The sequence below is a fragment of the Lepus europaeus genome, chromosome 13 (genome assembly GCF_033115175.1).
Source record: "Lepus europaeus isolate LE1 chromosome 13, mLepTim1.pri, whole genome shotgun sequence".
Taxonomy (NCBI): domain Eukaryota; kingdom Metazoa; phylum Chordata; class Mammalia; order Lagomorpha; family Leporidae; genus Lepus; species Lepus europaeus.
The window spans coordinates 40,517,356-40,541,799 of NC_084839.1; the positions used below are offsets into that span (position 1 = coordinate 40,517,356).

Consider the following 24,444-nt stretch of genomic DNA (forward strand, 5'->3'; position numbering starts at 1 on the left):
CCTCTCCTCTCTCTGCATAACTCTTTCAAATAAATAAATAAATCTTTAAAAAATGAATCTTAGAGAGGGAGTAGTAGGAGGTGGGATGATTTGAGGGTGTGAGGGTGGGTATGGGGAACCACTATAATCCAAAAGTTGTACTTAAAAAATTTATATTAATTAAATAAAAGCTTTCTATAAAAAATGTTCTTCATGGTTCACTCAATATGTATGAGTGATTGTTTCTTTGTAGAGAAAAAAGACGATTATCAGTATATTGAGATTTGTAATGATTTAGATTTTTATAGGTTACAGCTTCTGATTGCTAAAATACAATTCACTCAAGGAATTTTCCTGGTTGAATTAATCATTAAGTGGCACTAAATTTTTAATTATTTTTATTATATTCAAAAGTATAGATGGAGTATATAATGGAAAGTCTCCCTGTCACGCCTGCAGGGAATTGAATCAGAAGTGGAGCAGCAAGGGCTCAAACCAGATGCCCATGCTGTAGGTGCTGGCTTTACTCACTGAGCCACAGTGCCAGCCCCTTAGGTTTGTTTTATGGTTATATTTTTATGTTATAAAAGCTGTTTTATTCCTCTGTTATTTATTTCCTTTTAATAATAATCTGTTACTTTGAAGATCCAAAATATTTTCTTATTTCTCTGAAAGGTGTTTGCTTGTTTGCATTCTCACCTCTTCCTATACATGTTCTTTCCTTGTAGTTCCTTTTCTCTTCTAGTATGCTTCTTTCTGGCTTGGGTTGGTCTGTGAGTCTTGGGAAATTTCTTCTCTAATTGACCATGGACTGTATGCTTATATTTTAAAAGGGGTGAGCTTGTCTGTGGGACTTACTGGCCATGATGTTCACTGCAGGATGATTGAGTAGCCTCTAATGTCAGATGGGTTTTTTGTTTGTTTTTTTACTTTTTTTAAAAGTTCATTATTTTCATCTACTTGAAAGGCTGAGAGAAAGATCAATCTTCCATCCACTGGTTAACTCCCCAAATGCCTATAACAGCCAGACTGGGCCAAGCCAAAGCCAGGAGTCAGGAGTTCCATCTAAGTCTCCTATATGGGTGGCAAAGGCCAAAGCATTCGCACCACCATCTGCTGCCTCCTAGGATGCATTAGCAGGAAGCTGTATTGAAAGTGGGACCACTGGAATTCCAGTATGGGATGGGAGTAACCCAAGCAGTGCCTTGACACAGTGTATCACAACACGAACCTCAGTGTCCTTAGATCTTTGCTTTAGGGCTATTGAGAGTCTCTAAAGACTCTTCTCATTTTTTGTTCAGATGGTATGAATTGGATTGCCAACATTTTGAGAACCAAGTGTCTGCAGAAGTAGATCATACAATAAGTATATACTCCTTCACTTAGCTAACTTTTTTTTTTTTTAATTTTTGTTTATTTATTTGAAAGGCAGAATTAGAGAGATTCTATGTGGTAGTTTTCTCTCCAGATGGCCACAACAGCCAGGTCTGGGGCTAGCCAAAGCCAGGATTTTCTTCTGGGTCTCCCATAGGATTCAGGTCATCACCCTCTGCTTTCCTAGGCTATTAGCAGGAATCTGGATCGCAGGTGGAGCAGCCAGGACACAAACCAGTGCTTTCATGTTTTGTCAGTGTTGCAGGCAGCATCCCCTAAGTTAATGTTTAAAATCTGATTTCCTGCCTTCATCTCTGCCCAGTGTTTCCAAATTCAGAAAGTCTCATTTTACCTTCTTTAGAAATAAGCTACATGTCTTTGGGGCTGAAGGAGTGGCATTCATTCATTGAAGCTGCACTGCATGGGAGGGGAGAATGTGGGCAGTCAACTGCTTTTTAAATAGACTTTCAGTCCGTCCATCCTAGTTTTAATCCCAGTTTTACCTCTACTTCCACAGATGCCACTAAAACCTGTGCCTTCTGGTATGGTCTACAGTTTAAACTTGGTTCTGGCTTTCCTCATAGCTCATTTAGTATGGTAGCTTCATATTTCTGTCCAATCAGTTGGTCTTGGTTCTTCTGGTCTCCTGTCTTCAGAATTTATATCCAGAAATTGAGATGTATAGTTAGAATCTTTAAATCTTTTTTCAGATAAACAAGTGTTATTTGGGTATTTCATATGAGACGGGAACATCCAGTTGAATTGTATTTGTCCCTTGTGAGCCATATTCTGATTTCACAGTGTCATTGTATACAGTGAAATAGCTGTTAAGTGCAGTTGGTAATCCAACCTTAAAAGCAGAGTTTCAGAACAGGAAGGAGCAGCTCTTTTTCTAGGAAAACAGATGCATGGTGTAGAGCCGAGGAATCAAGCACAATGCTTGAGTCATTTGTTTCCTTGTTTCCCACATTTCATTGTTAGGATGCTATGTTTATCCACATGTGTTTGTATTTGGGATTCAGGTTACTGTGCTTTTATTTTTCTGGACACTATGGATTTCTTGTTTGGGGGAAGGACCAATTTGTGTTTTTTAAAGTCTAGTTCTATGTGTATATTCAAACACATCATTTGTTTGCTGAACTCCCAGTAGTATAAAACTTTTCCAGGTCATTTTTAAAAAATAAGGCTCTTGATTCTAAATAAGTTTCTCTAATAGATACTTGGTATTTCTTATGCATAAATTTTCATGACCAAACGTGATACACAATCCTATGAAATGGACTAAACAGTGAAAATGACATTATGAATGTAATTGTAAGCAATTCTTTTAAAAAGATAAAATCCAAGGGGCTGGCACTGTGGTGTCGTGTTGTGGTAAAGCTGCCACCTGCAGTGCTGGCATCCCATATGGGCAACGATTTGAGTACCAGCTGCTCTACTCTGATCCAGCTCTCTGCTATGGCCTGGGAAAGCAGTAGAAGACCTAGTCCTTGGGCCCTGCACCCACTTTGGGGACCCAGAAGCAGCTCCAGCTCCGGCCGTTGCAGCCATTTGGGGAGTGAACCAGCGGGTAGAAGACTTTCTCTCTCACTGCCTCTGCCTCTGCCTTTCTATAACTCTGCCTTTCAAATAAATAATAAATAAATCTTTAAAAAATAAAATAAATCTAGGTTCAAGCAGGTGGAAGTTTCCAGACCTCTCATTCCAAGCTGTTTTGTTGAAGCCAAGATCTCTTTTTCTTATGGGGCCCTATTCCTTATTACTGCTGCCCCTGCCACCAACAACAACTTAAGGGAGACAGATTGATTTTTCAGTGCCCTCTCTGGAACAAAGACATGAGACTTCCTTCTTCATTTGACTCAAGATAATTAAGATAAATTAAGAACTTTTAAACTTTATTGAAGGGCAGAGGATATCCAAGAGGAAATAAATGTAGATTATAGTAACTGAATACAGAAGCTAGTCTGTGCTTGTTTTCTGGGATACCCGGCTTCCTTTGTGTCGTTCTTGTTCCTGGATTGCCTCCATGTAGCCGGTACCTTTTTAGATTCATTACCCCAGATCCCATTCGTTGTGTTTTACAGCTCAACTTTAGGGGCTTGTTTGTTCCTGGATGATTTTCCAAGCTGACCTTCAGGCTCCCTTTGACTTTTAGGGTCTCTTGTTGCTTTCTATTGAAGACTCCTCCAGCTCCCCTCCTCCTTTATTCCTATATTTAAAGAAAATTTGAGAATGGCTAAACTTTTTTTTAAAGAATTATTTATTTGAAAGAGTTACAGAGAGAGAGAGGGAGAAACAGATTGATCTTCCATCCATTGGTTCATTCCTCAAATGTTTGCAATGGCCAGGGCTAGGCCATGTGGAAGTCAGGAGCCAGGAGCTTCTTCCCAGTCTCCCACATGGGTGCAGAGGCCAAGGACCTGGGCTGTCCTCTGCGGCTCTCCCAGGCACATTAGCAGGGAGCTGAATCAAAAGTGGAGCAGCCAGAACGCAAACTGGTGCCCGTATGGGAGGCTGGTGTCACAGGTGACTGCTTTACATGCTGTATCACAGCACCAGCCCTATAAACTGTTTTGTTTTGGTTTTTTTAAAGATTCATTTATTTACTTGAGAGGCACGGTTACATAGAGAGGGAGACACAGAGACAGAGAGGTCTTCCATCTGCTGGTTCACTCCCCAGTTGGCTGCAACGGCTGTAGCTGTGCCAATCTGAAACCAGGAGCCAGGAGCTTCTTCCGGGTCTCCTATGAGGGTGCAGGGCCCAAGCACTTTGAGCATCTTCTACTGCTTTTCCAGGACATAGCAGAGAGCTGATCAGAAGTGGAGCAGCCAGGACTCGAACTGGCACCCATGGGGGATGCTGGCACCTCAGGTGGATGCTTAACCTACTATGCCACAGCACTGGCCCCTATAAACTGTTTTTAAAAAACTTCTAAATGGGGCCGGCGTCACAGCTCACTAGGTTAATCCTCCGCCTGCGGCGCCGGCACACCAGGTTCTAGTCCTGGTCAGATCACCGGATTCTGTCCCAGTTGCCCCTCTTCCAGGCCAGCTCTCTGCTGTGGCCCGGGAGGGCAGTGGAGGATGGCCTAAGTGCTTGGGCCCTGCACCCACATGGGAGACCAGAAGAAGCACCTGGCTCCTGGCTTCGGATCTGCACGGTGGGTCAGCCACAGCACGCCGGCTGCAGCGGTCATAGGGGGTAGGGGGTTAACCAATGGAAAAGGAAGACCTTTCTCTCTGTCTCTCTCTCTCACTGTCCACTCTGCCTGTCAAAAAACAAAAAACAAAAAAAACAGTGCTGTGGTGTAGCCGGTAAAGCCGCTGCCTGCAGTGCTGGCATTCCATATGAACACTGGTTCAAGTCCTGGCTGCTCCACTTCCTATCCAGCTCTCTGCTATGGCCTTGGGAGAGCAGTAGAAGATGGCCCAAGTGCTTGGACCCCTGCCACCCATGTGGGAGACCCAGAATGATGCTCCTACCTTTGGTCTGGCCCAGGCCCAGTTGTTTAAGGCATTTGTGCAGTGAACTAGTGGATGGAATCTGTCTCTCTGTAACCCTGCCAAATACATAAATAAATAAAATCTTTTTTTTTTTTCTTTAAAGACATTTGCCCAAGGTCACACACAATATATAGGAAATATGCCAGGGAACTCTTATTCTCCTTTTTGAGAACTACTACTCTGGTCTGAAGCTGAGAAAGCTTTATAATAATGATGGGATGGGCTGGGGTGGGGGGAGGAGCTGATGCATAGTCATATTTTATAGGAACATTTTAAGTCTGTCGGCCAACATTGGATAGCTACTTTCTGGGTTATAAAACTCAGCAATATGAAATAATTTTTCTTTCATTATCAATTTATTTATTTATTTGAAAGGTAGCATTACAGGGAGGGAGACAGATCTTCCATCCACTAGTTCATTCCCCAAATGGCCCCATGAGTTAGTGCTGGGCCAAGGTGAAGCCAGGAGCTTCATTCAGCTCTACACATGGGTGCAGGGGTCCAAGTACTTGGGCCATCTTCTAGTTTCCCAGACATTAGCAGAGAGTTGGATCAGAAATGGAGCAACCAGGGCTTGAACCAGTATGTGATGCTGGCACTGCAGGCCAGCTCTTTAACTTGCTGAGCCACAGTGCTGACCCCAGGAATTTCTTTGGCACCGTATTAAAATTGTTTGTTCTGACAGAATATAAGTGATGAGTATGTATTTTTTAATTTCATGTGCACTAAAGCTTTGATAAAGCTGAATGTTTATAGAATGGAGATTTATGTTCTAGTTGAATTTTGAAGTTGTCTTTAAGATCACTAAAGTTAAAAATTAATTTCAATAGTTAACTTCTGGAAGTCTTTCTAAAATATATTAGCAACTTTTCAACCTTAATTTATTGAACAAGATTACTCGTTTATGAATTCTCTTATTGTCCGGTCTTGTATTGGTAGGCTTGTATGTTGAATATGAGACTGATATATTGAATTTTATAAAATTATTGAAGTTTCTTGGCTTTCTTTTCTCCTAGAACTATGGTCTTCAATTTGGCTACACATAGGAGTCACCTGAGAATTTTTTTTTTTTTTTTTTTTTTTTTTTAAGATTTATTCATTTGAAAGGCAGAGTTACAGAGAGGCAGAGGCAGAGAGAGAAGGTCTTCCATGTGCTAGTTTACTCCCCAGATGGCTGCAATGGCCAGAGCTGTGCCGATCTGAAGCCAGGAGCCAGGATGTTCTTCCCGGTCTCCTACATGGGTGCAGGGGGCCAAGGACTTAGGCCATCTTCTGTTTTCCGAGTCCAGAGCTGGATTGGCAGTGGAGCAGCCGGGACTCGAACCAGCACCCATATGGGATTCCAACACTGCAGGTGGTGGCTTTACCCACTAAAGCCACAGCACCGGCCCTGAGGGTTTTATTAAAATACTTATATCTGGGTCCTACTTCCAGAGTTGTTTATTTGATTTATCTGATGATTCTAATGTGCTAGAGTTGAGAAATCATTGTTCTAGAGGAAGGATGAAAGAGGGGGTGGGGAGGGAGTGGATTTCTTGATTGGTCTTTTTGTTGTTGAAAAACCTGCTTGAGAAAGGAGTTATAAAGAGTAGGTAGATTATTGTAGGTACATTTTTGTCAAACTTAAATATTTAACAGCTATGGTTTTTTTCTTTCAGATTCATTACTAAACATGGGTGCATTTTTGGATAAACCCAAAACTGAAAAACATAATGCTCATGGTGCTGGAAATGGTTTGCGTTATGGCCTGAGCAGCATGCAAGGATGGAGAGTGGAGATGGAAGATGCGCACACAGCTGTTGTGGGTATTCCTCACGGCTTGGAAGACTGGTCATTTTTTGCAGTGTATGATGGTCATGCTGGATCCCGAGTGGCAAACTACTGCTCGACACATTTGTTAGAACACATCACTACCAATGAAGACTTTAGGGCAGCTGGAAAATCAGGATCTGCTCTCGAGCCTTCAGTGGAAAATGTCAAGAATGGCATCAGAACTGGCTTTTTGAAAATTGATGAATATATGCGTAACTTTTCAGACCTCAGAAATGGGATGGACAGGAGTGGTTCTACTGCAGTGGGAGTTATGATTTCACCTAAGCATGTCTATTTCATTAATTGTGGTGATTCACGTGCTGTTCTCTATAGGAATGGACAAGTCTGCTTTTCTACCCAGGATCACAAACCTTGTAATCCAAGGGAAAAGGAGCGAATTCAAAACGCAGGAGGCAGCGTCATGATACAACGTGTTAATGGTTCATTAGCGGTGTCTCGCGCTCTGGGGGACTATGATTACAAGTGTGTTGATGGCAAGGGCCCAACAGAACAACTTGTTTCTCCAGAGCCTGAGGTTTATGAAATTTTAAGAGCAGAAGAGGATGAATTTATCATCTTGGCTTGTGATGGGATCTGGGATGTTATGAGTAATGAGGAGCTCTGTGAATTTGTTAAATCTAGGCTTGAGGTATCTGATGACCTGGAAAATGTGTGCAATTGGGTAGTGGACACTTGTTTACATAAGGTATGTAAGTTTTTTTGTTTTAATTAAAATACCATATTATAAAAGGCACAGTAAGTAAATTTAAGCAAATTTTAAGTTTTTAAAACTGTTAATATTTTCTTTAGGGAAAACATACATTTTTGAATACTTCCTCAACAAGAGTGAAACTACTTTTTGTCCCAAACTTCTAGTTTGCAGATTAAGTTTGATATTTTGAGACATTTGTTATTAAATACTTGATGACTTGGTGTGGCAGAGGCACCTGTACAGAATTGTGGCATTTGGTTCAAATTCTCAACACTGACAACTGCTATCTTGTGACTGATGATGAGTAGCTTGACAAAATGTGCAGATGTGTGGGTAGTAGAATTGTGTACTTTATACACTTAAAAAAAAAAAAAAACAACAACCCGCCACATAAAATATTGGAGGATGTTCCAAAAGTATACCTAGGTAAAGTTTGCTTCTGACCTCATAGCACCAAAGACAAAACCTGAAAAAAAAAGTAGGAACAGTGCATGTCTCATGGTCTAATAAAGGGAACTCTTTGTTAGCAATACAATGTAAAGGGTATTTTCATGTAACTCTCCATGTAAGTAGTATAGGACTTGATGGATCGGATCGTATTTTTAGAAGATTTCGAATCTTTTTGTGGAGATGTTTTTATTATCACTGATTAAAAGCCAAAGGCTTATATAAAGTGTAATCCCATGAAGGATGCCTGTGGGCCACTGAAATTTATTTAGATTTCTAATTTTTTGGTGAATTAGAATTTTATGCAGTAATGGAAAAAAAAATATCCAGAATAACAGATAATTGGCAGTCCCCTTGAATGTCTTTAAAGTATTCAGTTGTTTCAAATGGGTTCTTGACAGCATCTAAATAGAAATTGATTAATACTGGCCGGCGCCGTGGCTCAATAAGCTAAAAAATCCTCCGCCTTGTGGTGCAGGCACACCGGGTTCTAGTCCTGGTTGGGGCACCGGATTCTGTCCCGGTTGACCCTCTTCCAGGCCAGCTCTCTGCTGTGGCCCAGGAGTGCAGTGGAGGATGGCCCAAGTGCTTGGGCCCTGCACCCCATGGGAGACCAGGAGAAGCACCTGGCTCCTGCCTTCGGATCAGTGCGGTGCGCCGGCCACAACACACCAGCCGGGGCGGCCATTGGAGGGTGACAAATGGCAAAAGGAAGACCTTTCTCTCTCTCTCTCACTGTCCACTCTGCCTGTCAAAAAAAAAAAAAAAAAAAATTAATACTTGAGTTATCTGGCCAATGCGCAAATATTCTTTGACTCTCTAACTAAACAGATACAAGGCAAAACTGACCATTAGTTTTATGAAATACAGTTTGACTTACTCTATCTACACAAGGAACCATTTTGCCTCCCTGTCACATAAGTTGTTGTGGAAGGTACAGGCATAGCCAGAGGCTTTTCAAGAAGGATCTCTGGGTCTAAATAATTGCCTAGGTTTTGGTGAATATCTGTTAGAGTTACCAGTGGGCAGCTTTATTCTGAGAGGATTTTAATGATGGTACCTCTGGCTGCACTGATTTTTTTCTTTAACACACTATTCAGGACAGAGCTATTGGCGATTGGCAATGATCAAATAGTAAGTGGCTCTGGAAATTTCTTTATCCTTGGACTCCAAATGGAGTGATTCTGACCTGCAGCTTTTTGAAATGAAAACAGGCATGCACTTTTTTTTTTTTTTTTGCTTCTAATTACCAAAAACAGAGTATATGCTATTGAAATAAATCCATATAATACAAAAACATTTTAAAAGGGCTCAAAATTTTGTTACACTTTATCAGCTACTTTCATTATTATGATATTTATCTTTCTAGTCAGTTTTGCCTGCCTGCCAGTGTGGTGTGGATGGTTTTTATAAAAAATGAGCTGATTATACTTGTGCTACAGCCTGCTTTTTCCAACAATATATTGTAGTGAGATCTCCATTTTTATAAGTATTGATCTGCATCATTTTTCATGGCTGCATAGTCTTCTGTTAAATAGATAACATACAGTTGTGAAGAAATAGCCTTTTAAAAACCTATTAAGTCTCTAATTTGGACTAAAGAAAGTTTGTGTAGTAGATAAAATTGCACTCCATTGAAAGGATGCTAGTTTTCAGGAAAAAAATTTATTGTACTATTCCACTTATTACTTATTTTTGAGGGACACAGAGAGCTTGCTCTCATCCACTGGTTCATTCCCTAAAATTTGCTCATTCACTCCCAAAATGCAGGCAAGGCATGGCTTGTGCAGAACCAACGCCAGGGACTGCACGCTGAATTCAGGTTTCTGGAGTGCATGGCAAGGATTCATCCACTTGAGCCCTCACTTTTGTATCCCAGGGTCTGCATGAGCAGGAAGCTGGAGTCAGGAGCCAGAGCTGGGTATTGTATGAGGCACTCTGATAGGAAACATGGACATTCCAACCTGCATCTTAACTACCACGCCAGCTACCACCCCGGTTTCTGGAAATTTTGCCTCTACGCTTCTGAATGAAATTTTAAATTTTCTGATGACATATCTTTACTTGATAATTTTTGCCACTTTAAAATGGTTAAATGTTCATATTGATGATGTTAAAAAAATATTCTAGGGACCAGCATTGTGGCACAGTGAGTTCTGCCTGGCCTGTTCACGTCCTGGCTGCTCTACTTCCTATCCAGCTTCTTGCTGATGCACCAAGGAAAACAGTTGGAAGAAGGCCACCTCAAGTACTTGGACCCCTGCCTCTCATGTGAGAGACTCCGATGGGGTTCCTAGCTCTTGGAGACAATTTGGGGAGTGAACCAGCAGATGGAAGATCAATCCCTTTCTGTAACACTCCTCCTTTCAAATAAATACATCTGGGAAAATAAAAGATTCTAGATGGACTTGTAGAATCTCAGAAGTGAGCAATAACAACAGACAAGAGGTTGGGGCCTGTGACCAACTCAATTTAACTCCATAATTTTGTCATTCCACTCATTTGTATTGTATTACTAAGGATTAGCAGTATTATAACATAGAATATAATTATTTAGAATTGAATCTGAAAGGCTGAATGTAGATTCTGAAATCCATGGAAAGCACTAAGTAGTTGCTCAATAGGTGTTAACTTGTTGAAGAAAAGAGGGAGGGTCGGCACTGAGGTGTAGTAGGCTAAGCCGCCTCCTGCAGTGCTAGCATCCCATATGGGTACCAGTTTGAGTCCCAGCTGCTCCACTTCCGATCCAGCTCTCTGCCTATAGCTTGGGAAGGCAGTGGAAGATGGCCCAAGTCCTTGGGCTTCTGTACCCATGTGGGAGACCTAGAAGAAGCGTCTGGCTTAGGATTGGCCCAGCTCTGGCCATTGTTGGCCATTTGTGGAGTAAACCAGTAGATGGAAGACCTTTATCTCTATCTCTCCTTCTCTCTGTCTGTAAACGCAACCTCTCAAATAAAAGTCTTTTTTAAAAAAATCCAGTTATTAAGTAGATGATTCCCTAATAAAAGATTTCTGGTACTTGTCATACCTTAGTAGTTTATGAGCACTTTTATATGTTATCTCCTGAAATACTGGGAAGGTGTGATAATCATCGTTGCTGCAGTTGTATGAGGCTATTGTTGGTTTCTTTCTTTCTTCCTTTCTTCCTTTCTTTCTTTCTTTCTTTCTTTCTTTCTTTCTTTCTTTCTTTCTTTCTTTCTTTCTTTCTTTCTTTCTTTCTTTCTTTCCTTCCTTCCTTCCTTCCTTCCTTCCTTCCTTCCTTCCTTCCTTCCTTCCTTCCTTCCTTCCTTCCTTCCTTCCTTCTTTCCGTCTTTCTTTCTTCCTTCCTTCCCTCCCTCCCTCCCTCCCTCCCTCCCTCCCTCCCTCCTTCCTTCCTTTCTCTTTCTTCCTTTCTTTCTCTTTCTTTCTTTTTTTCTTTCTTTTCTCTCGTTTTCTTTTTTCTTTTTGTATTTTTTTTCTTTGTTGTTAGGAATTATTTTATGTGAACCAACTAGTGGTCCAAGCAGTTTACCCATATTTAACTTTCACGACAACTATGTGAAGTAGTTAGAATTATTCTTATGAATAAACTGTAAGTGTTAGGTGGTTCTGGTCAGGTATTACCTTATTTTAAAAATTAGATACTTAATTCTAGAGGAGAATGGTCTCTTAAAGCAGCTTTCCCTCTTCATTGCCAGTGCTAGCATTCATGGTACTTACTGCCAACTAGTTACATGTTTCATAAAATGTGTAGCTGCTATTTACCACAGCTTTTCATAACTTATAAATTACATATTCTCAAAGTAACCTTCTGAGGTAGACAAAATAAAACTTTATTTGCAAGTAAAGAAATGAAAGTTGTTTGATATTAAACGGAAGTTGTAAATCTAAGCTTTCTGATGTAAGTTTATATTTTTTGTTATCAGTGTTTCTCAGAATGGTCTGATAAAGCATATTGTGTGTGTGTGTTTTGTCTTTGGTTCTGAAAAAATTTTCCCCAAGGGAAATATTAAGACATTCCCTTTTTTTAATTGTTACAAATTAATGCATATTTTTGGTAGTAAGTACAAAGATGCTTTATGTAAGACCGTTTACATTTATGTTCAGCCTTTCCAGCCTCATTGCCTTAGGTACCCACTGTTCACCGTTTGCTGTATCCTTCCAAGAGACTCTCTGTGTTTGTTAATATAAATATAAGCATTACAGCAGGCTTTTTTATTTAATTTGCTGACTTTTTTAATTTGCTAGCTTACAGAAATGGATCATGTTATGCTTCTTACTTTGCCATCTGCTTTAGTTTTCCTAAATCAAAAAAGTCAGTATTCCTTTAAATTGGTCTTTTAAAATATTATTTAATTTCCCTAAATTTTGTATGCCACCTGTCAGAAGCTTATTTACTTTGTTTTTATTTATTTTTAAAGATTTATTATTTTATTTGAAAGGCCCACAACAGCCAGTATGGGGCCAGGCCAAAGCCAGTAGCCCAGAACTACATCCAGATCTCCTGTGTGGTGGCAGGGACTGAAGTACTTGATCCATTTCACATGCTGCCTCACAGGATGCACATTAGGAGGAAGCTGGATGAGAAGCAGAGTCCCTCAAACCAAGGACTCCCAAGTGGGATCCAGGTATCCCAAGGGGCAGTTTAACCCTGTACCATATGCCTGCTCCCCTTCTCTGTGTTTCAAATAAATAAATAATTTACTTTTTAAACCTTGAAATCCTTTAACACTGCTACCTTCATTTCCTGTATCACGTTGATTTTTATGAGGACTTGTTTTTATCTGAGCAACCCCTAAATCCCTACTTTCACAAACTTGCATGTCATTGAGAGAAACGTGGCATCTAGTGTTAAAGCACGTACTCTCTCAAACTAGGTTATGGCATGTTCACAGAAGTTGAATATTGCTGTTTGCCTCTCATTTAAAATATTGCCGGTGAGCACAGTGTGACACCTTAAGGCTTCTTGGTACACTGTTTGAGAACCATGGATTTAGTGTTAAGAACATAGTCTTTTGAGCCAAGCAGTTAGATTTTACATTATCCTATGCCCCTTGTAGGAATTTGGGCAAAGCCTCAGTTTCTTCATTTTATAAAAGAAAGATAATATTATCTTCATGGAGTTGTTAAGAACAAAGCTCTTGGTGTGTGCCTGACAGATCTGGTTTATAAGTTTATAAAACTTATTGATAAGTTTTAGTTAGGAGTGACATTGTGGTGTAGCAGGTTAGGTTGCTTGTGCCACCTGTATCCTATAGGAGTGCCAATTCAAGTCCAATCTATTCTGCTTCCAATCTAGCTTCCTGTTGATGAATCCAGGGAGGGAACGAGAATGGCTCAATTATTCTTATTCGGGCCACTGCCCCACTTGGGAGACCTGAATGGAATCTCATGGCTTTGGCCTGCCCCATTCTTGGCTATTGGGGTGCAAATCTGAAAGTGGAAGTTCTCTCTTGGTCTTTTTCTCTTTGTTCTGTTTTTCTGCTTTCCAAGTAGAGGAAAATAAATATTTTACATATGCTGTATTGGTGGTTAAGAAACAGGTGAATTTATATAAAGGAAAAATGCTTTTAAGGGATGAGAAAATGGGAACAGCAGTGACTATTCTTGGAAAATAGTTATAGGCTTTGTGTTTCCATGGATAGATGAAAATTTGGTCTGTTCAGCTTGACTGGTTTCTGAACTGTATGTAAATAATACCACTACAGTGAGTGCCAAGTTAAGCAAACTGATATTAAGAAATGAATATTGATGATTCATTTATCAGGTATTTATTAATAACCTTGGCAATGATAGAGATTCTATTCACAAGCTATTTCATATGTTGTGCTGGACACTTCTTTGTAACCATGCAATATTCACCTTTAAAACGATTTTCAGCCGGTGCCGCGGCTCACTAGGCTAATCCTCTGCCTTGCGGCGCCGGCACACCGGGTTCTAGTCCCGGTCGGGGCACCGATCCTGTCCCGGTTGCCCCTCTTCCAGGCCAGCTCTCTGCTGTGGCCAGGGAGTGCAGTGGAGGATGGCCCAAGTGCTTGGGCCCTGCACCCCATGGGAGACCAGGAGAAGCACCTGGCTCCTGCCTTCAGATCAGTGCAGTGCACCGGCCGCAGCGCGCCTACCGCGGCGGCCATTGGAGGGTGAACCAATGGCAAAAAGGAAGACCTTTCTCTCTGTCTCCCTCTACTGTCCACTCTGCCTGTCCAAAAAAAAAAAAGATTTTCAAATTATTTACTGTTTAAATTTAGATGCCCATACTTATATCAGGGCTTCTTTGATCTATTACTATTACTTATTATTGCTCTAATCATTATAGTGTTACTGTGCTATAGGAAAAAGCAACAGGACTGTAATAATCAATTTTTAAGTAACTAGGTAGTTGCTTTAGTTGTCCAACCCGGATTTTTTTTAAAAAATGTGTTGGATTTCTGGACTTAATGAAAACTTTATAGATTATGCAAGGGTGATTTGTCTCTAGGAAACTGAAGAGACAGAAAAGGAAGGACATTTTTTAGTTGCTGTATAAAAACTGTTGGAACACCCTAGTACTTTGTATTTGGGGAAAAGTCATCTTTATAGGGAAAGAAGAGTGATATTGAAATCACACATATCTGAAGTTTAAATTTAAATTACTCTACTTAAATATCTTTGAGGTCCATAAACGTTTTGAACCTATCTTGCAGCTGATTTTCCAAATGGTAGGATCTGTGATCTATAACTTTTAAAAGTCTAATAGAAAAAAAAATCTAATGGAAATTCCATATATATAGTATGCTGATTAAGAATTGTTAAAACAGTGTTCATGCTGTTACTGAAATAGAAAATAGTTGGAAGAAACTAATTTCTAAAAATGTTACCTGTTTATTCATAAAATTGTTTTTAAAAATATAAAAGAGGCTTTTATTTGGTGTAGCATTAAGGTGCTACTTAAGACACCCAATTCCACATTGCAGTGCTTAGGTTTGGGTATTGGCTGTGGCCCTGATTCCAGCTTCCTGCGAATGTGCATCCTGGGAGGCAGCAGGTGATGGCTCAAATGATTGAGTCCTTGCCACCCATGTGTATGTCTTAGATGGAATTCCTGGCTCCTGGTTTTGGCCAGACCCAGCCCTAACTGTTGTGGGAATTTGGGAAGTAAACTAGTGAGTCAGAGATCCCCGTCTCTACCTTTCAAATAAATATCGTTAATTAATTTTAAAAATGACTACTATCCTGATGCTTGATTTTTTTTTTTTAAATATCCATGATATAGTCCAAATTTTTGTGCGCTTTTGCTTGACCTACACAGTTATATCTCGGCTCTCCGGTTCCTTTCCATTGTTTGGAGGTGTACCTCTTCTCTGCTTGTAGTTGTGCAGTTTTGCTTCTTGGTTGTCCTGCTGGTCAACAGTATTTTAGCTATGTTAAATTCAATAGCATTGTGGCATTTCTCTGATGGAAGTTAATTAGCTGGAAAATGTTTGCACGTGTTTGAAAGGATGTGTTTTGGGCTTAAGCCGCTCTGGGAATATACAATCTGGAGTGAGACACAGAGCATAGAAGATTTCATATGAATGGAGATGTCTTCATTTTTCAGGCTGTGGAATGGTGGTGGGTAAGAACCGTAAAGCAGAATTAAAAACTCAAAAATAGTAACAGACGTACCCATCCCTAGACACCTTGTTTCTTCAAGTTGTACTTTTTAAATAGTTCTTTGGAATAAAATGTTTTTAATGTGTGTGTTCTGGATGATTAAATAAACTATTAATTAAGGTGATTAGCTCTGTTTTGAAGTGATTATAGAAAAATACTTTTTTTCTTTTTCTTTTGTTAATATACAGGGAAGTCGAGATAACATGAGTATTGTACTAGTTTGCTTTTCAAATGCCCCCAAGGTCTCAGATGAAGCAGTGAAGAAAGATTCAGAATTGGATAAACACTTGGAATCACGGGTTGAAGGTAAGAAATACGCCTGTTTTTTAATTTGAAGAAAAGGAAAAGTATTCTTTCTTGTTTATCAAATAATTCTTTTAAAATTCCTTTAGGAGAAACAATTACTTCAAAAAAAAAGGCCTAAACAAATATCTATCTGCATAAGATTTACTATCTTGAACTATTATATGGGGGTTAATTGACAGAGAAATGACAGATATGTCTGTAATCCCACCAAAGAGAAAGGTAACATTCTGTTGCTCTTCTCTGTCCATTTGTTACTATTTTTTTCCCAAATGAATTGAGAGCAAGTTGCAAATATGATACCCCAATAAAAGGACACATCTTCATAACAAGTTAGCACTCGTGAAAATTGGAAATTACTATTGATAACAGCATTACTGGTAATGCATAGATCCCATTCACATTTCCCTAATTGTCCCAGTATTATTTATAGGAACATGGTCCAGTCCAGAGCACATGCTGCATTAAGCTGTCGTGTCTCTTCAGTCTCCCTCACAATTTAAGAAGTTCCATATTCTTAGTTTTTACAGACCTTGGCGTCTTTGAAGAGTACTCATTGGTTAGTTTGTATAATATCCTGGATTTAGTTTATACACTAGCAGGACTACCCTAGAAGTGATTTTGGACTTCCCAGTGGTTTGTTATCAGTACAGGCATGCAGTCTTGAGTATTTCCATCATTGGTGATAACTTTCATCACTTGCTTGAAATAACTTTCAGATTCCTCTACAAGTGGGGTCAGACTTAATGAATAAGTATGCGACCCTTATTAGTAAATATTGTGTGGGAGAAACTTGGAGATTGTTAATAACCTATTCCTGTCAGTTTTAGCATCCATTGGTGATTCTTACCTGAGGCAGTTGCTACTAGGATGATAGTCAAAGGGTGATTTTTCTAATTTCTTCCTTTTGTGTTTATTAGCATTTTTTTGCAAGGAGCAAATGCGTAGATTCCTTCTATATTCATTGTGTTAAAAGCTATTGTTAGATTATTTTGATGCTTGTGTTACCCTAAATTGGTTGCTGAGAGCTTCTTCAAGGTTAATATAATGACTTTTTGTTCTATGTCATTTTTTTTTTCTTATAAAAAGCTTTATTTGTTTAACAGGCAGAGTGAGACAGGCAGTTGGAGGAAGGGAGGAGGGACAGAGTTGAGATTCCATCTGTTGCTTCACTTCCTAAATGGCCACAACATCCGTGGTTAGTCTAGGCATAAGCCAGGGCCCAAGGCTCAGGCTGGGCCATCCTCTGCTGCTTTCCCAGGCACATTAGCAAGGAACTGGATCGGAAGTGGAACAGCAAGGACTTTGATCTGACACTCCCATATGGGATGCCAGTGTCAACAAATGGTGGCTTACCTTGCTGTGCCACAACACCCCTTCCCCCAAACCCCAGTCATTCTCTGAGTATTTCCTTTCATTATGATAATGAGTTAAGACAGGCTCATCTTTAATTGCTCATAGTACCCTAATCCTTCAAAGAACTTTTTTCCAATGATTCCTCTGTACTTTAGGGAAGAGCAGTATTTAGTAACTGGGATTTGGGTATTAGGTGGGCTATTGGTGTTTCTATTCTGAGACCCACTGAGGAAATAACTACACATGTATCTGTAGTTATTGTATTATCCTCCTGTCATCTTTCTGTTATTCCTATGATATGTTCAACTCTTCTACAATACTGCAAGATTTATTCTAGTTTTCTCTTTTCATATTTGTATCTCCCCTTTCTGCAGTGAAAAACCAGGCTTCTAGTGGTCAAACAAACCTGCTGATAACCCTGTGCAGATGCCTTCCTCACTGTACACTGGCTTTGATAATGCATTCTACACCAGTCACCACAGCCAGTGCTAAACCATGTGCCTAGGCACGATGCCCCATGTTGGTCCCTCATGCAGCTACTGGTGTTTCCTCTGTTTCCTGGAAGATTTACTTTGCTTAATCTTATCTAATGATTTTGGACTCAATTATTCAGAATGAGGGACGAGAGAAGCTAGTCTGTAGAGTTTTAATGTAGTGGCAGATAAACTTTGATGTAAGTCTACCATCAATTATTTTCTATATGTTTCATTTATTCCTTTTTACTTTTTCTCATTTCTTTTGGATTAGTCAAATATTTTCTATTACAATTTATCCTAGTATGTGTGTGTTTGTTATATATTCTTTAAATTCACTTAGTGGTCACCCTGATAAATTGAGAATGCATGTCATAGTCTTAAGGTCGTAGAGATCAAGAGGATACCTGACTTAGGACTACCTGTATTAGTTAGTTACTACAATGAAATACTTGAGGCAGGCTAAGTTTATAAAGAAAATAGGTTTATTATGGCTCACAGTTGTGGAGATGCAAAGTCTGGATGCCTCTTGGTTTTTTGTTTTTGTTTTTTTGTTTTTTTTGTTTTTGACAGGCAGAGGGGACAGTGAGAGAGAGAGACAGAGAGAAAGGTCTTCCTTTGCCATTGGTTCACCCTCCAATGGCCGCCGCGGCCGGCGTGCTGCGGCCGGCACACTGCGCTGATCCAAAGGCAGGAGCCAGGTCTCCTTCTGGTCTCCCCTGGGGTGCAGGGCCCAAGCACTTGGGCCATCCTCCACTGCACTCCTGGGCCACAGCAGAGAGCTAGACAGGAAGAGGAGCAACCGGGACAGAATCCAGTGCCCTGACCGGGACTAGAACCTGGTGTGCCGGCGCTGCAAGGCGGAGGATTAGCCTGTTGAGCCACAGCGCTGGCCGTCTGGATGCCTCTTGTGACCATGACCTTCTTGATCCCAGAGTCCTAAGGCAGCACAGAGCACTGCAAGGCAGGAGACAAAGAGCCTGTGTGGTCTCTGTCTCCCTCACTAAAAACCACTAGAAGGACTCACTTTGTGGTGCAGCAAGTTAGGCTGCTGCTTGTGATACAGTTCGACTCCCAGCTGCTCCACTTCCAATCCAGCTCCCAGTGAATGACCCTGGGAAAGAAGCATAAGGTGGCCGTGGTGCTTGGGCCCTTGCCTCCCTCGCAGCAGATCTGGAAGAAGCTCCAGGATTCAGCCTGGCGCAGCCCCAGCCAATGCAGCCATTTGGGAAGTTTACCAGTGAATGGAAGATCTCTTTGTCTCTCCTTTTGTCTGTAACTCTGCCTTTCAAATAAATAAATAAATCTTTAAAAGAAGCAAACAAACAAAAAACCCACTAGATTCAGTCACGGAGACTTGACCCCAGTGACCTGATCCAATCTGTTCGTTTTCCAAAGGTTCCACATCTAAACCATAGAGGGATTGAACTTCTACTTTCTTAATACCATTAATATAAAACTCTGGGCTTAAAGTCCTGCAGCATTGGGGTGGGGAAGAATCAAATTATATTCAAGCCGTGGTACTACATTTTGATTTTGTGTGTGCTGTTTTTTTATATTTAGGTTGAATATCCCTTATCTGAAATGCTTGGGACCAGACATGTTTCAGGTTTTGGAGTCTGAAGTTTTGGAATATTTGCATAGACTTTACAGTTGATTGTCTCTAATCTGAAAATCTGAAATGTTCCAAAATCAAAATACCTAGAGCACTGATGCTCTGATTTTTGGACTAGGGATGCTCAACCTGTGTGAAATTACTTTTTCTGAAGTTACATTTTCAATTCTTTCTCTTCTCCTTTTCTTTTCTCCACCCTTTCCCCCATAAATATAATATAGAGTTCTTTCCCCATCTCAGGGTTACGTATTGATCTATGGAGAGTCTTCAGGAAGTTTGTATAAGATATGTAATATGAAAAAAGATGCATGGATATAAATTATCTGCACCAAAGTAAACTCTTAATTCTATTTCTTTCACAAGTTCTTGTAGTACCCTTATCACTTATAGCTTGGTTCTTTTTATATATTTAAATGCATTTGAGTGATCAAATTTGTGGTTGTGATGTAATAGGCTTGTTGAATTTGGCCAATTATGAATCATTTTGTACAGAGTAGCCATAATAACTAACAAGGATTTTAAAATGTAAAGATTCATGATTTCAAATGTGTGGTTACCATAGGAAAATGTCATTTTTGCAAGTTTGGGAAGAATAGATGAATCTTTTTTAGCTTTATAACTATCCAGCCGCATTGCCTAAATGCTGCTTTTGGTGTATAATTTCTTTAGTTCTCAATGAGTCCTAAATAGGTTTCAGTTCAGTGCTTTTTTCTTTTCTTTTTCTTTTTTTCTTTTTTTTTTTTTTTAACAGAGAGGGAGGTCTTCCATTGGCTAGTTCACTCCCCAAATGGCTACAACAGCTGGAGCTGAGCCGATTGGAAGCCAGGAGCTTCTTCCCGGTCTCCCACATGGATGCAAGGGCCCAAGGAGTTGGGCTGTCCTCTGGTGCTTTCCTAGGCGCATTAGCAGGGAGCTGGATCAGAAGTGAAGCAGCTGGGGCTTTAACCCACTGCACCACAGCACTGGTCCCTAGGTTTCAGTTCTTTTTAGTCTCAGTGAACACTGTTTTTTTGGTGATGGGAAGATGGGAAATAACGTGGGAGCACATTGAAGACCATGTCATAGGAACTCATTCCTTTTGATAATTACTAAGGGAGTTATTTATAAGAGTTATTAATATAAATTTTAGATGAGCTATAGTGTATTGAAGTGGTGGATTGCTGACTATAGTTTATCAAAAGGCAGAAAGAATTTATTCATAAACTGAGTTTTGGAAGTTCTCCAAATTCATCAGCTGCTTGTTATGTGATCTTATCCAACTTGCTTAACTTCTCGAGACATCAGTTCCTTTATTGGAACTAAAGATAAAAACACCAACCAAAGAGGCTGCTTTAGTAAGTTGTGAAAGAAAACAGTTTGTACATGACACTTGTTAAAGATGGTGAAGTGGAATTTATTCAAGGGATTCCCTCAGATAGATAACAGGGACCACTAGGTAAGATCTTTCAATGGTGGAATGAAATTGTAATAAACATCAATAAGGACAAATGGTGATTAAATGGATGGAAAATTACTAAGAGGAAACGTCAAGGGGTAAAGAGGTTGTGGCTAAACTGACTTGATAGGATTATCATTAAGGGTAGGGTAGGGTGTTAAAGATAATGTTGGTGGGCTAATACTAGTTGGGAGCAGGGTACTAAACTGATGACTTAGCAGGATTCTTGCTCAAATTGAGTTCTACAAGGACAGAGAGGGAAGCTCAAAGTTAATCTAGTCAGGACCTAAGAGCCTGACTAAAGTTTTGATCAGATGAGGGAGTCTGTCAGAAAGGCAAATGAGAAGGGCTGGCATTCTTACCTAGTGGGTTAAGCCTATGTCTGGAAGACCTACATCCCATATGAGCAATACAGCTCCCTGCTAATGTGCCTGCGAAAGCAGAAGATGGCCCAGGTGCTTGAGCCCCTGCACCCACCTGGGAGACTGGAAAAAGTTCCTGGCTTATGCCTGGCCCAGCCCTGGCTGTTGGTGGCCATTTGGGGAGTGAAACAGCAGGTGGAAGATTCTCTCTCTCTCTCTCTCTCTCTCATTTCTCTTTCTCTCTGTACTCTATTTGAAATCTATTGAATCTTTAAAAAAAAAAAAAATGAGATATTTAAGCACCTAGTACAAAACTTAGCAAACTGTAGCTGTTAATAATTTTTAAACTGTAACAGCTAATTTGTAGCTTTTTAAAAGTGTGGTCAATTCAGTTCAACGTGGATTGTTAACATTTAATACTTGTATTTTTTGTAACTTTCTGAAGTAAATTTTATGTGGCAGAAATCACAGATTTGTAATATAACCTCTGAGATCTGGAGCAAATGCTTGATTATGATCACTCAATCAAACATTTAAAAATCCTTAGCAAGGCAGCCGCTACAAGTCAATTATACTGAAACTTAAATTGTCTTATAAGTCAGTGTATTTCAAGGGTGTTGTTTTTCTATTGGGATTTTAAATTATGTAATCTGATACTAAATTTTTGATGTAAAAATATTCTGTTGTATTGAGTAAGTTTTTTACTCAATGTAAAAAATTTGTTTTTTACATTGTATGTTTTTAGTGAGAGTGTGCAGGTGGGAGAAGTGTGATGTTAAACTACTATATGAAATAGTATTGAACCAAAGGTGATCGCTTAGATATTTAGTGAACACTTTTTACATATATTCATTTATTCAGTGTGTGTTTGGCATATTTATCATGAAGGTTATAGTGAAAACTAGAGTAGTCTCATGGAGTTCATATCCTAGTAGAGACAAATAATTTTTAAAAATAGAGAAAAAAACAGAAGTTAGTAAGGAATGTTGATTGGGAAGGTCTCTGTGAAGCAGGATGGAGAGAGCACATATCTGGGGGGAGATTGTTCCAGACAAAAAGAACAGCATAGGTTGAGTAGGGAATGCTCTTAATAAGTATTACAGTGAGTCAGTAGAGAAGTAGAAGAGGATTAAGAGAGGATGCTTAGAAGCATATCATGTAAGATTCTATAGACCAAAATAAGGACTTCAGACTTCATTCAATTTATGATGATAATCCATTGCAAGATTAAAGCACAAAACTGACTTGATGTGACTTCTTTCAAAGAATGTCTTTTAGTTGCTGTATGTATAAGATTGTAGAGAACAAGAGAAGACAAGATAGCAATTAAAAACCACTCATGACTGCAGGTGGTAGATGATGGTGGTTTATTGGACTAGAATGGGACTATTGGTGAGGGCGCTATACAAATTGGTAATGTTCTAGACTGCAGTGATTCTCAGTTGGGAGAGATTGGTCCCCGAAGGACATGAAGCAGTATCTGGAGACATTTTAAGTTTTAGAACTGGTGAGATTCCTCTTCTGGTGAGTAGAGCCCAGGAACGTTACTTAACATTCTGCACAAACAACCCCCACAACAAACAATTGTCTAGTCCAAAATGTCAGCAGTGCAGAGGGTGAAAAACCATGTACTATAGAGATAGAAGTCTAAGGTAGAAAAATTTAATCCTGCTTTCATGAAGTTTGCGGTCTGGGATATAATAAACTTGGTATAAATGGGAGTATGTAGCAGTGTGGTATACACTAATTGTATGGTACCAAGTATAGCAGTGTACTTATTCTAGGCTTGATCACAGAAGGATTTGAAAAAGTTGAAGTCCAAAGATGAATTAGGAGTTAACCGTACAAAAAAGTTGGATTGGTGTGAAAAGTGTTCTAAACCAAGGAAGATCTCAAAGCAGGAGGCAGCTTCATTGATTGGAGCATTTGGAGATAAGCAAAGTTAAAAGGGAGTTGTGAGCTCTAAGACCAAAGTCAAGGTCTTTTTTGGTAACCAATTTGGCTTTTGTGTCTTGAGGACTGCTTATTATATTGCTTTTTTTGTTATCTTAAAAGTTAGTTGCCACTGTTTGATTTTTGAGGAGTTTGCCTTGCCAGTGTTCTAATAATCATACTTTTAACTAAATCTTGTTTTTCACAAATTTTAAATAGAAATGGAGATTAACTTTTTGTTAAGCATTAGCAAATGCTATGATTTATTTTCCTTCATTTCAATTGTAAAACACAGTAGAACATAAATATTTAATTATCACAAAACCTGAAAATTGGTTTTTAATGTCCCTCTTTCTTTATAATCCTTGTCATCCATTACTTTTCTTTTCCCGTAATTGTGGTATTATTTATATTATTTTTACTTAATTAAAAGATGTTTTTTCATGTATCTGTTAATGTTTATTGGGATCATTTTTAGTGATAATCAAGTGTTTTACTCATTGACTGTACTGAAGTTTTCTTAACTGCCTCCTTATTGTTAGACATCTAGTTTGCTCTGTTTTTTGCTTTTATAAATAATAATGGAATGAACATCTTTGTGAAAATAACTATTTCTTTTTGTTCCTTCTTGTGACAGTGTTTGTCATTTATATGCTAAAGTAATTACTGCCAAATTGTACCTCTTGTTTGTGAATATTGCGTTAACACATTGATTTAGGAATTTTTTTTAAAAAACCTGCAGAAATTATGGAGAAATCTGGTGAGGAAGGAATGCCTGATCTTGCCCATGTCATGCGCATCTTGTCTGCAGAAAATATCCCAAATTTGCCTCCTGGGGGAGGTCTTGCTGGCAAGTAAGTAGAGCAAAAAGAGCTAATTTTGAGTTCATTTATAAATAGTAATTAAATAATTAGGGGTATGAAAAGTTAAATCAGAAGTACATCAGTTATCTAGAGAAGAAATGGGTTCATTTTTTGTTTAATACTAGAGAGGAACTCTAAAACTTCATCCAAAAATGTTTTTAAAAAGGAATTATTTATCATACACTTTGAGGATGAAGGTCCTTTCTTTGCTAATTGATAACAAATAGGTTTTGCAGGATCATATTATGAGTAAAATGTAGAAACTATGTCCTCTGTACGAATTTGTGTGACAGTTAAATTTTTAGTGTAGTCTATATACTATTTCAAATACTCATGAGCTTAATATTGTGTGTAATTTAATGAAACAAAGGCATAATTTTTTTTAGGCGCAATGTTATTGAAGCTGTTTATAGTAGACTGAATCCACATAGAGAAAGCGATGGGGTGAGTTTTATTTTACTTTTCTATGCATTTGAAGTGATTTTATCATAAAGTGCTAGATATGAATATGTTCGTGTAGTAAAATTTCTGATAAATTTTTACTGCTTTTCATTTTAAGAAGTCAGTGAAAAACTTAAGGAAATAATTGAAATGTAGGTAGAGATAAACAGCTATGTTGTAGACAGCTTTGTTCTCACTTTTTCTAGGCATGTTTGGGATGTCCTT

General features: G+C 39.1%; 1 protein-coding gene across 2 annotated transcripts in view; it reads left to right on the forward strand.

The window, feature by feature from the left end:
- Positions 1-24,444, forward strand: part of PPM1B (protein phosphatase, Mg2+/Mn2+ dependent 1B) — a 78,341-nt gene that overhangs the window by 43,538 nt on the left and 10,359 nt on the right. For both annotated transcript variants that reach the window (XM_062209362.1, XM_062209361.1), the window contains exons 2-5: positions 6,516-7,375; positions 15,628-15,745; positions 23,658-23,769; positions 24,165-24,222. In XM_062209362.1, the coding sequence (XP_062065346.1) occupies positions 6,530-7,375; positions 15,628-15,745; positions 23,658-23,769; positions 24,165-24,222 (1,134 nt within the window). In that variant the 5' untranslated portion in view covers positions 6,516-6,529. The remainder of the gene's footprint in view (positions 1-6,515; positions 7,376-15,627; positions 15,746-23,657; positions 23,770-24,164; positions 24,223-24,444) is intronic.